The 12,490-nt window shown below is 55.5% G+C and overlaps 1 protein-coding gene across 1 annotated transcript in view; it reads right to left on the reverse strand.

Moving 5' to 3' along the window:
• The window catches only part of LOC135192046 (mucin-16-like), a 53,287-nt gene extending 41,252 nt beyond the window's left edge, over positions 1 to 12,035 (reverse strand). Inside the window, exons 1-2 of the mRNA XM_064174865.1 lie at positions 9,584 to 12,035; positions 5,471 to 7,168 (exon numbers count right to left, since the gene is read on the reverse strand). Coding sequence (XP_064030935.1) covers positions 5,471 to 7,168; positions 9,584 to 11,924 — 4,039 coding nt within the window. The 5' untranslated portion in view covers positions 11,925 to 12,035. The remainder of the gene's footprint in view (positions 1 to 5,470; positions 7,169 to 9,583) is intronic.
• Positions 12,036 to 12,490: the final 455 nt, after the last annotated feature.

Raw genomic sequence — 12,490 nt, forward strand, 5'->3', positions numbered from 1 at the left:
GCAGAGGTGTGAGGAGCAGATGTGGTCCTGGCTGCAGTGCTGGAGGTTTCCATCCTGGCTGGGCTTGTAGCAGTGGTGGTTTCAAGGGTTGATGTCCCTGGAGCAGTAGAGGCTGTGGCCACAGAGGAGGTTGGCATAGAGCTGGTCACTCTCTCAGTAGTGCTGAGTGGCAGAGTAGAAGTGGTGGCAGGAGCTGAGCTTGTGTGTAGAGCAGAGTAGGAGGTGTCTGCAGAGCTGCTGCTGGCAGCTGCTGTTGTGCCCATGAGTATGGTGGTGCCAAGAGCTTCAGTAGATGCTGCAGGAGAGCTGGAAGTGGCTGCAGTGGAAGTTGCAGCTTCTGATGTGGAGAGTTCTGATGTGGTTGAAGACATTGTGGAGGTTGCCTGAAGAGCAGACTTCTGTTCTGCAGTGGAGGAGGCTGCAGCAGAGGTGTGAGGAGCAGATGTGGTCCTGGCAGCTGTGCTGGAGGTTTTCATCCTGGTTGAGCTTGTAGCAGTGGAGGCCTCAAGGGTAGAAGTCCCTGGAGCAGTAGCAGTGGAGCTTGTGCCCATAGAAGACATTGATGTAGATAAGGTCAAAGGACTGGAGGTGCTCAGGGTAGAAGTAAAAGTGGCTGTAGGAGCTGAGCTTGTGTGTGGAGTGGAGGAGGATGAGTCTGCAGGGCTGCTGCTGGCAGCTGCTGTTGTCTCTGTGGCTGTGCTGCTCACAGGAGCTGCAGGAGATGTTCCTGATGTGCTGGGAGTGACTGGAGTGGTTTTGAGAGGTTCTGAGGTGGACACTTCTGCTGTGCTGAAGTCAAGTGTGGAGGTTCCCTGAGCAGCAGTGGTTTGTGACTCAGTGGAAGAGGCTGCAGCAGAGCTGTGAGGAGCAGATGTGGTCCTGGCAGCAGTGCTGGAGGTTTCCATCCTGGTTGAGCTTGAAGCACTGGTGGTGTCAGGTGCTGAAGTGCCTGCAGCAATGGATGTTGTGGCCAAAGAAGAGGTTGGAGTAGAGGTGGTCACTGTCTGAGTAGTTCCACGCAGAGGAGTAGAAGTGGTGGCAGGAGCTGAACTTGTGTGTGGAGCAGAGGAGGATGAGCCTGCAGGGCTGCTGCTGGGTGTGCTGCTCATAGGAGCTTCAGTAAATGATTCAGTAGAGCTGGAAGTGGCTACAGTGGAAGTTGCAGCTTCTGAGGTGGAGAGCTGTGATATGGTTGAGGGAACTGCAGAGGTTGCCTGAAGAGCAGACTTGTGTTCTGCAGTGGAGGAGGCTGCAGCAGAGGTGTGAGGAGCAGATGTGGTCCTGGCAGCTGTGCTGGAGGTTTCCATCCTGGTTGAGCTTGCAGCAGTGGTGGTGTCAGGAGCTGAAGTGCCTGCAGCAGCAGCAGTTGAAGTTGTGGCCAGGGTTGATGTTGGCACAGAGGTGGTCACTGTCTGAGTAGTGCTGGTGGTAACAGTGCCTGTGTGTGCAGCAGAGGAGGAGATGTCTGCAGGGCTGCTGCTGGCAGCTGCTGATGTCTGCTCTGGAGTGGTGGTGACAGCAGCTGCAGCAGATGTTCCTGATGAGCTGGAAGTGGCTGCAGTGGAAGTTGCAGCTTCTGAGGTGGACACTTCTGCTGTGCTGAGGACAAGTGTGGAGGTTCCCTGAGGAGCAGTGGTTTGTGCTGCAGTGGAAGAGGCTGCAGCAGAGGTGTGAGGAGCAGATGTGGTCCTGGCAGCAGTGCTGGAGGTTTCTACCCTGGCTGAGCTTGCAGCAGTGGTGGCCTCAAGGGTTGTCCTGCCTGTAACAGAGGAAGCAGAGATGCTCCCTGGAGAGGAGGTTGCTATAGAGGTGGTCACTCTCTGAGCAGTGCTGAAGCTGGAAGCAAAGGTGGTTGCAGCAGCAGTGCTTGTGTGTGGGGCAGAGGAGGATGTCTGTGCAGAGCTGCTCCTGGGTGCTGATGATGTCTCCATGGGTGTGGTGGTTCCAAGAGCTGCTGGAGATGTCGCTGATATGCTGGAAGTGGCTGCAGTGCTTGTGTCAGCTTGTGAGGTGGACACTTCTGCTGTGCTGGAGGTTTCTGCCCTGGTTGAGCTTGCAGCAGTGGTGGCCTCAAGGGTGGATGTGCCTGCAGCAGTGGAGGTTGTGGCCGCAGAAGAGGTTGGAGTAGAGGTGGTCACTGTATGAGGAGTACTGAATGGGAGAGTAGAAGTGGTGGCAGGAACTGAGCTTGTGTGTGGAGCAGAGGAGGATGAGCCTGCAGGGCTGCTGCTGGGTGTGCTGCTCACAGGAGCTTCTGTAGATGCTGCAGCAGAGCTGGAAGTGGCTTCAGTGGAAGTTGTAGCTTCTGAGGTGGAGAGTTCTGATGTGGTTGAGGGAACTGCAGAGGTTGCCTGAAGAGCAGACTTCTGTTCTGCAGTGGAAGAGGCTGCAGCAGAGGTGTGAGGAGCAGATGTGGTCCTGGCAGCTGTGCTGGAGGATTCCATCCTGGTTGAGCTTGCAGCAGTGGTGGTGTCAGGAGCTGAAGTGCCTGCAGCAGCAGCAGTTGAAGTTGTGGCCAGGGTTGATGTTGGCACAGAGGTGGTCACTGTCTGAGTAGTGCTGGTGGTAACAGTGCCTGTGTGTGCAGCAGAGGAGGAGATGTCTGCAGGGCTGCTGCTGGCAGCTGCTGATGTCTGCTCTGGAGTGGTGGTGACAGCAGCTGCAGCAGATGTTCCTGATGAGCTGGAAGTGGCTGCAGTGGAAGTTGCAGCTTCTGAGGTGGACACTTCTGCTGTGCTGAGGACAAGTGTGGAGGTTCCCTGAGGAGCAGTGGTTTGTGCTGCAGTGGAAGAGGCTGCAGCAGAGATGTGAGGAGCAGATGTGGTCCTGGCAGCTGTGCTGGAGGATTCCATCCTGGTTGAGTTTGCAGCAGTGGAGGCCTCAAGAGTTGATGTGCCTGCAGCAGCAGCAGTGGAGGTTGAGGCCACAGAAGAGGTTGGAGTAGAGGTGCTCACTGTTTGAGTAGTGCTGAATGGAAGAGTAGATGTGGTGGCAGGAGCTGAGCTTGTCTGTGGAGCAGAGGAGGAAGTGTCTGCAGGGCTGCTGCTGGCAGCTGCTGTTGTCTCTGTGGCTGTGCTGGTTCCAAGAGCTGCAGCAGAAGTTCCTGATGTGCTGGCAGAGACTGGAATGGTTGTGACAGGTTCTGAGGTGGACTCTTTTGCTGTGCTGGAGGCAGTTGTAGAGGTTCCCTGAGGAGCAGTGGTTTGTGCTGCAGTGGAAGAGGCTGCAGCAGAGGTGTGAGGAGCAGATGGAGTCCTGGCAGCTGTGCTGGAGGTTTCTGCCCTGATTGAGCTTGCAGCAGTGGTGGCCTCAAGGGTTGACATCCCTAGAGCAATAGTGGTGGAGGTTGTGGCCACAGTAGAGGTTGGTATCAAGGTGGTCACTCTCTCAGTAATGCTCAGTGGAAGAGTAGATGTGGTGCCCAGAGCAGTGATTGTGTGTGCAGCAGAGGAGGATGAGCCTGCAGGGCTGCTGCTGGGAGCTGCTGTTGTCTCCATGGCTGTGGTGATCACAGGAGCTGCAGGAGATGTCCCAGATGAGCTCGAAGTGGCTGCAATGGTTCTGTCAGCTTCTGAGGTGGACTTTTGTGCTGTGCTGAAGGATTCCATCCTGGTTGAGCTTGCAGCAGTGATGGCCTCAAGGGTCGAGGTCCCTGGAACAGCAGCAGTTAATGTTGTGTCCATAGAAGACATTGATGTAGAGAAGGAGGAAGGACTGGAGGTGCTCAGGGTAGAGGTAAACATGGCTGTAGGAGCTGAGCTTGTGTGTGGAGCAGAGGAGGAAGTGTCTGCAGGGCTCCTGCTGGAAGCTGCTGTTGTCTCTGTGGCTGTGCTGCTCACAGGAGCTGCAGGAGATGTTCCTGATGTGCTGGGAGAGACTGGAGTGGTTTTTACAGCTTCTGAGGTGGACACTTCTGCTGTGCTGGAGACAAGTGTGGAGGTTCCCTGAGCAGCAGTGGAAGAGGCTGCAGCAGAGGTATGAGGAGCAGATGTGGTCCTGGCAGCTGTGCTGGAGGTTTCTACCCTGTTTGAGCTTGCAGCAGTGGTGGCCTCAAGGGTTGTCCTGCCTGTAACAGAGGAAGCAGAGATGCTCCCTGGAGAGGAGGTTGCTATAGAGGTGGTCACTCTCTGAGCAGTGCTGAAGCTGGAAGCAAAGGTGGTTGCAGCAGCAGTGCTTGTGTGTGGAGCAGAGGAGGATGTCTGTGCAGAGCTGCTCCTGGGTGCTGATGATGTCTCCATGGGTGTAGTGGTTCCAAGAGCTGCTGGAGATGTCCCAGATGTGCTGGGAGTGACTACAGAGGTTGTGTCAGCTTGTGAGGTGGACTTCTCTGCTGTGTTGGAGGTTTCTGCCCTGTTTGAGCTTGCAGCAGTGGTGGCCTCAAGGGTTGATGTGCCTGCAGCAGCAGCAGTTGATGTTGCGTCCATAGAAGACATTGATGTAGATAAGGTGAAAGGACTGGAAGTGCTCAGAGCAGAGGTAAAAGTGGCTGTAGAGGCAGAGGAGGATGAGCCTGCAGGGCTGCTGCTGGCAACTGCTGTTGTCTCCATGGGTGTGGTGTTCACAGGAGCTGCTGGAGATGTCCCAGATGAGCTGGGAGTGACTACAGAGGTTGTGTCAGCTTCTGAGGTGGACTTCTCTGCTGTGCTGGGGGTTTCCATCCTGGTTGAGCTTGCAGCAGTGGTGGCCTCAAAGGTGGATGTGCCTGCAGCAGTGGAGGTTATGTCTGCAGAAGAGGTTGGAGTAGAGGTGGTCACTGTATGAGGAGTACTGAATGGGAGAGTAGAAGTGGTGGCAGGAACTGAGCTTGTGTGTGGAGCAGAGGAGGATGAGCCTGCAGGGCTGCTGCTGGGTGTGCTGCTCACAGGAGCTTCTGTAGATGCTGCAGAAGTGCTGGAAGTGGCTGCAGTGGAAGTTGCAGATTCTGATGTGGAGAGTTCTGATGTGGTTGAGGAAATTGCGGAGGTTACCTGAAGTGCAGACTTCTGTTCTGCAGTGGAAGAGGCTGCAGCAGAGGTGTGAGGAGCAGATGTGGTCATGGCAGCAGTGCTGGAGGTTTCTGCCCTGGTTGAGCTTGCAGCAGTGGTGCCCTCAAGAGTTGATGTGCCTGCAGCAATGGATATTGTGGCCACAGAAGAGGTTGGAGTAGAGGTGGTCACTGTCTGAGTAGTGCTGAATGGAAGAGTAGAAGTAGTGTCAGGAGCCGTGCTTGTGTGTGGAGCAGAGGAGGAAGTTCCTACAGGGCTGCTGCTGGCAGCTGCTGTTGTCTCTGTGGCTGTGCTGGTTCCAAGAGCTGCAGGAGATGTTCCTGATGTGCTGGGAGAGACTGGAGTGGTTGTGACAGGTTCTGAGGTGGACACTTCTGCTCTGCTGGAGAGAGTTGTGGAGGTTCCCTGAGCAGCAGTGGTTTGTGTCTCAGTAGAAGAGGCTGCAGCAGAGGTGTGAGGAGCAGATGTGGTCCTGGCTGCTGTACTGAAGGTTTCTGCCCTGGTTGAGCTTTCAACTGTGGTGGCCTCAAGGGTTGATGTGCCTGGGGTAGTGGAGGTTGTGGCCACAGACGAGGTTGGAGTAGAGGAGCTCACTGTCTGAGCAGTGCTGAGGGGAACAGTAGATGTGGTGGCAGGAGCTGAGCTTGTGTGTGGAGCAGAGGAGGTTGAGCCTGCAGGGCTGCTGCTGCCAGCTGCTGTTGTCACCATGGGTGTGATGCTCACAGAAGCTGCAGGAGATGTCCCTGATGTGCTGGAAGTGACTGCAGTGGAAGTTGAAACTTCTGATGTGGAGAGTTCTGATGTGGTTGAGGAAATGGTGGAGGTTGCCTGAAGAGCAGACTTCTGGTCTGCAGTGGAAGAGGCTGCAGATGTCCTGTGAGGAGCAGATGTGGTCCTGGCAGCTGTGCTGGAGGATTCCATCCTGGTTGAGCTTGCAGCAGTGGTGGTGTCAGGAGCTGAAGTGCCTGCAGCAGTAGCAGTGGAGGTTGTGGCCAGAGTTGATGTTGGCACAGAGGTGGTCACTGTCTGAGTAGTGCTGGTGGTAACAGTGCCTGTGTGTGGAGCAGAGGAGGAGAGGTCTGCAGGGCTGCTGCTGGCAGCTGCTGATGTCTGCTCTGGGGAGGTGGTGACAGCAGCTGCAGGAGATGTTCCTGATGTGCTGGGAGAGACTGGAGAGGTTGTGTCAGCTTCTGAGGTGGTCACTTCTGCTGTGCTGGAGACAGGTGTGGAGGTTCCCTGAGCAGCAGTGGAAGAGGCTGCACCAGAGGTGTGAGGAGCAGATGTGGTCCTGGCAGCTGTGCTGGAAGTTTCTGTCCTGGTTGAGCTTGCAGCAGTGGAGGCCTCAAGGGTTGATGTCTCTGGAGCAGCAGCAGTGAAGGTTGTGGCCACAGAAGAGGTTGGACTAGAGGTGGTCACTGTTTGAGTAGTGCTGAATGGAAGAGTAGATGTGGTGGCAGGAGCTGAGCTTTTGTGTGGAGCAGAGGAGGATGTCCCTGCAGGGCTGCTGCTGGCAGCTGCTGTTGTCTCTGTGGCTGTGGTGGTCACAGGAGCTGCAGGAGATGTTCCTGAATTGCTGGAAGTGGCTGCAGTGCTTGTGTCAAATTGTGAGGTGGACACTTCTGCTGTGCTGAAGCTCATCCTGGTTGAGCCTGCAGCTGTGGTGGCCTCAAGAGTTGATGTGCCTGCAGCAGTGGAGGTTGTGGCCACAGAAGTGGTTGGAGTAGAGCTGGTCACTGTCTGAGTGGTGCCAAGTGAAAGAGTAGAAGTGGTGGCAGGAGCTGAGCTTGTGTGTGGAGCAGAGGAGGATGAGCCTGCAGGGCTGCTGCTGGGTGTGCTGCTCACAGGAACTTCTGTAGATGCTGCAGCAGAGCTGGAAGTGGATTCAGTGGAAGCTGCAGCTTCTGAGGTGGAGAGCTGTGATGTGGTTGAAGACATTGTGGAGGTTGCCTGAAGAGCAGACTTCTGTTCTGCAGTGGAGGAGGCTGCAGATGTCCTGTGAGCAGCAGATGTGGTCCTGGCAGCTGTGCTGGAGGATTCCATCCTGGTTGAGCTTGCAGCAGTGGTGGCCACAAGGGTCGAGGTCCCTGGAGCAGCAGTTGATGTTGTGCCCATAGAAGACATTGATGTAGATAAGGAGAAAGGACTGGAAGTGCTCAGGGTAGAGGTAAAAGTGGCTGTAGGAGCTGAGCTTGTGTGTGGAGCAGAGGAGGATGAGCCTGCAGGGCTGCTGCTGGCAGCTGCTGTTGTCTCTGTGGGTGTGCTGCTCACAGGAGCTGCAGGAGATGTCCCTGATGTGCTGGGAGTGACTGGAGTGGTTGTGACAGGTTCTGAGGTGGACACTTCTGCTGTGCTGGATACAAGTGTGGAGGTTCCCTGAGCAGCAGTGGTTTGTGCTGCAGTAGAAGAGGCTGCAGCAGAGGTGTGAGGAGCAGATGTGGTCCTGGCAGCGGTGCTGGAGGTTTCTGCCCTGGTTGAGCTTGCAGCAGTGGTGGCCTCAAGGGCTGTGGTCCCTGGAGCAGTAGCAGTGAAGGCTGTGGCCACAGAAGAGGTTGGAGTAGAGGTGGTCTCTGTCTGAGCAGTGCTGAATGGAAGAGTAGATGTAGTAGCAGGAGCTGAGCTTGTGTGTGGAGCAGAGGAGGATGAGCCTGCAGGGCTGCTGCTGGCAGCTGCTGTTGTCTCTGTGGCTGTGCTGCTCACAGGAGCTGCAGGAGATGTTCCTGATGTGCTGGGAGAGACTGGAGTGGTTGTGTCAGGTTCTGACGTGGACACTTTTGTGGTGCTGAAGCTCATCCTGGTTGAGCTTGCAGCAGTGGTGGCCTCAAGGGTTGTCCTGCCTGTAACTGAAGATGCAGAGATGCTCCCTGGAGAGGAGGTTGCTATAGAGGTGGTCACTCTCTGAGCAGTGCTGAAGCTGGAAGCAAAGGTGGTTGCAGCAGCAGTGCTTGTGTGTGGAGCAGAGGAGGATGTCTGTGCAGAGCTGCTCCTGGGTGCTGATGATGTCTCCAAGGGTGTGGTGGTTCCAAGAGCTGCTGGAGATGTTCCTGATGTGCTGGGAGTGACTGCAGAGGTCTGGGTAGCTCTTGAGGTGGTCAATTCTGCTGTGCTGGAGCCAAATGTGGAGGCTCCCTGAGCAGCAGTGGTTTGTGCTGCAGTGGAAGAGGCTGCAGCAGAGGTGTGAGGAGCAGATGTGGTCCTGGCAGCAGTGCTGGAGGTTTGCATCCTGGCTGTGCTTGTAGCAGTGGTGGCTTCAAGGGTTGATGTCCCTGGAGCAGTAGAGGCTGTGGCCACAGAGGAGGTTGGCATAGAGCTGGTCACTCTCTCAGTAGTGCTTAGAGAAAGTGTAGAAGTGGTGGCAGGACCTGAGCTTGTGTGTGGAGCAGAGGAGGATGAGCCTGCAGGGCTGCTGCTGGAAGTTACCCTTCTTCCCATGGGTGTGGTGGTGCCAGGAGCTGCAGCAGATGTTCCAGATGGGCTGGAATTGGCTGCAGTGGATGTTGAAACGTCTGATGTGGAGAGTTCTGATATGGTTGAAGACATTGTGGAGGTTTCCTGAAGAGCAGACTTCTGTTCTGCAGTGGAAGAGGCTGCAGCAGAGCTGTGAGGAGCAGATGTGGTCCTGGCAGCTGTGCTGGAGGTTTCCATCCTGGTTGATCTTTCATCAGTGTAGAGCTCAGGGATTGATGTGCCTGCAGCAGTGGAGGCTGTGGCCACAGAAGAGGTTGGAATAGAGGTGGTCACTGTCTGAGTAGAGCCAAGTGGAAGAGTCGATGTTCTGGCAGGAGCTGAGCTTGTGTGTGGTGCAGAGGAGATGTCTGCAGGGCTGCTGCTGAATGCTGCTGTTGTCTGCTCTGGAGTGGTGGTGAAGGCATCTGCAGCAGATGTTCCTGATGTGCTGGGAGTGGCTGCAGTGGTTGTGTCAGCTTCTGAGGTGGACACTTCTGCTGTGCTGGAGACAAGAGAGGAGGCTCCCTGAGCAGCAGTGGTTTGTGCTGCAGTGGAAGAGGCTGCAGCAGAGGTGTGAGGAGCAGATGTGGTCCTGGCTGCTGTACTGAAGGTTTCTGCCCTGGTTGAGCTTTCAACTGTGGTGGCCTCAAGGGTTGATGTGCCTGGGGTAGTGGAGGTTGTGGCCTCAGAAGATGTTGGAGTAGAGGAGATCACTGTCTGAGTAGTGCTGAGGGGAACAGTAGATGTGGCGGCAGGAGCTGAGCTTGTGTGTGGAGCAGAGGAGGATGAGCCTGCAGGGCTGCTGCTGGCAGCTGCTGTTGTCTCCATGGCTGTGCTGGTTCCAAGAGCTGCAGGAGATGTTTCTGATGTACTGGGGGTGACTGCAGAAGTTGATGCAGATTCTGGAGTGGAAGAAGCTGCAGCAGAGGTGTGAGGAGCAGATGTGGTCCTGGCAGCTGTGCTGGAGGTTTCCATCCTGGTTGAGCTTGCAGCAGTGGTGGCCTCAAGGGTTGATGTCCCTGGAGCAGTGGCAGTTGATATTGTGGCCACAGAAGAGGTTGGTATCAAGGTGGTCACTGGCGGAGTAGTGCTGAGTGGAAGAGCAGATGTGGTGTCCAGAGCTGAGCTTGTGTGTGCAGCAGAGGAGGTTGAGCCTGCAGGGCTGCTGCTGGCAGCTGCTGTTGTGTCCATGGGTGTGGTGCTCACAGGAGCTGCAGTTGATATCCCAGATGAGCTGGAAGTGGCTGCAGTGGAAGTTGCAGCTTCTGATGTGGAGAGTTCTGATGTGGTTGAGGAAATTGTGGAGGTTGCCTGAAGAGCAGACTTCTGTTCTGCAGTGGAAGAGGCTGCAGCAGAGGTGTGAGCAGCAGATGTGGTCCTGGCAGCTGTGCTGGAGGTTTTCATCCTGGTTGAGCTTGCAGCAGTGGTGGTGTCAGGGGCTGAAGTGCCTGCAGCAGCAGCAGTTGAGGTTGTGGCCAGAGTTGATGTTGGCACAGAGGTGGTCACTGTCTGAGTAGTGCTGGTGGCAACAGTGCCTGTGTGTGGAGCAGAGGAGGAGATGTCTGCAGGGCTGCTGCTGGCAGCTGCTGTTGTGCGCTCTGGGGAGGTGGTGACAGCAGCTGCAGCAGATGTTCCTGATGTGCTGGGAGAGACTGGAGAGGTTGTGTCAGCTTCTGAGGTGGTCACTTCTGCTGTGCTGGAGACAGTTGTGGAGGTTCCCTGAGCAGCAGTGGTTTGTGTCTCAGTGGAAGAGGCTGTAGCAGAGGTGTGAGGAGCAGATGTGGTCCTGGCAGCTGTGCTGGAAGCTTCCATCATGGCTGGGCTTGTAGCAGCAGTGGTTTCAAGGGTTGATGTCCCAGCAGCAGTAGAGGCTGTGGGCACAGATGAGGTTGCTATCAAGGTGGTCACTCTCTCAGTAGTGCTTAGAGAAAGTGTAGAAGTGGTGGCAGGAGCTGAGCTTGTGTGTGGAGCAGAGGAGGATGAGCCTGCAGGGCTGCTGCTGTCAGCTGCTGATGTCTCCTTTGCTGTGGTGGTGAAAGTATCTGCAGGAGATGTTCCTGATGTGCTGGGAGAGACTGGAATGGTTGTGACAGGTTCTGAGGTGGACACTTCTGCTGTGCTGGAGCCAGTTGTGGAGGTTCCCTGAGCAGCAGTGGTTTGTGCTGTAGTGGAAGAGGCTGCAGCAGAGATGTGAGGAGCAGATGTGGTCCTGGCAGCAGTGCTGGAGATTTCCATCCTGGTTGAGCTTCCAGCAGTGGTGGCCTCAAAGGCTGTGGTCCCTGGAACAGTAGAGGCTGTGGCCACAGATGAGGCTGGTATCAAGTTGGTGACTGTCTGAGTAGTACTGAGTGGAAGAGCAGATGTGGTAGCAGGAGCTGAGCTTGTGTGTGCAGCAGAGGAGGATGAGCCTGCAGGGCTGCTGCTGGCAGCTGCTGTGGTCACCATGGGTGTGCTGCTCACAGGAGCTGCAGGAGATGTTCCTGATGAGCTCAGAGTGGCTGCAGTGGATGTTGAAACTTCTGAGGTGGAGAGTTCTGATATGGTTGAAGACATTGTGGAGGTTGCCTGAAGAGCAGACTTCTGTTCTGCAGTGGAAGAGGCTGCAGCAGAGGTGTGAGGAGCAGATGTGGTCCTGGCAGCAGTGCTGGAGGTTTCTGTCCTGGTTGAGCTTGCAGCTGTGGTGGCCTCAAGGGTTGATGTCCCTTGAACAGTGGAGGTTGCCTCCACAGAAGAGGTTGGAGTAGAGGTGGTCACAGTCTGAGAAGAGCTAAGATGATGACCAGATGTTGTGTCAGGAGCTGAGCTTGTGTGTGGAGCAGAGGAGGATGAGCCTGCAGGGCTGCTGCTTACCTCTGCGGTCATCTCCTTTGTAGTGGTGGTGAAAACATCTGCAGGAGATGTTCCTGAAGTGCTGGGAGTGACTGGGGTGGTTGTGACAGGTTCTGAGGTGGACACTTCTGCTGTGCTGGAGACAGTTGTGGAGGTTCCCTCAGCAGGAGTGGAAGAGTCTGCAGCAGAGCTGTGAGGAGCAGATGTGGTCCTGGCAGCTGTGCTGGAGGTTTCTGTCCTGGTTGAGCTTGCAGCAGTGGAGGCCTCAAGGGTCGAGGTCCCTGCAGCAGCAGCAGTTGATATTGTGTCCATAGAAGACATTGATGTAGATAAGGTGAAAGGACTGGAAGTGCTCAGAGTAGAGGTAAAAGTGGCTGTAGGAGCTGAGCTTGTGTGTGGAGCAGAGGAGGATGAGCCTGCAGGGCTGCTGCTGGCAGCTGCTGTTGTCTCCATGGCTGTGCTGGTTCCAAGAGCTGCAGGAGATGTTCCTGATGTACTGGGAGAGACTGCAGAGGATGTGGCAGATTCTGGAGTGGACACTTGTACTGCTGTGGAGCCAGCTGTGGAGGTCTCACCAATAGCAGTGGTTTGTGCTGCAGTGGAAGAGGCTGCAGCAGAGGTGTGAGGAGCAGATGTGGTCCTGGCAGCTGTGCTGGAGGTTTCCATCCTGGTTGAGCTTGCAGCAGTGGTGGCCTCAAATGCTGTGGTCCCTGGAACAGTAGAGGCTGTGGCCACAGATGAGGTTGGTATCAAGTTGGTGACTGTCTGAGTAGTGCTGAGTGGAAGAGCAGAAGTGGTGGCAGGAGCTGAGCTTGTGTGTGCAGCAGAGGAGGATGAGCCTGCAAGGCTGCTGCTGGCAGCTGCTGTGGTCACCATGGGTGTGCTGCTCACAGGAGCTGCAGGAGATGTTCCTGATGAGCTCAGAGTGGCTGCAGTGGATGTTGAAACTTCTGAGGTGGAGAGTTGTGATATGGTTGAAGATATTGAGGAGGTTTCCTGAAGAGCAGACTTCTGTTCTGCAGTGGAAGAGGCTGCAGCAGAGGTGTGAGGAGCAGATGTGGTCCTGGCAGCTGTGCTGGAGGATTCCATCATGGTTGAGCTTGCAGCAGTGGTGGTGTCAGGATCTGAAGTGCCTGCAGCAGCAGCAGTTGAGGTTGTGGCCAGGGTTGATGTTGGCACAGAGGTGGTCACTGTCTGAGTAGTGCTGGTGGTAACAGTGCCTGTGTGTGGAG

The sequence above is a fragment of the Pogoniulus pusillus genome, chromosome 41, assembly GCF_015220805.1.
Source record: "Pogoniulus pusillus isolate bPogPus1 chromosome 41, bPogPus1.pri, whole genome shotgun sequence".
Taxonomy (NCBI): domain Eukaryota; kingdom Metazoa; phylum Chordata; class Aves; order Piciformes; family Lybiidae; genus Pogoniulus; species Pogoniulus pusillus.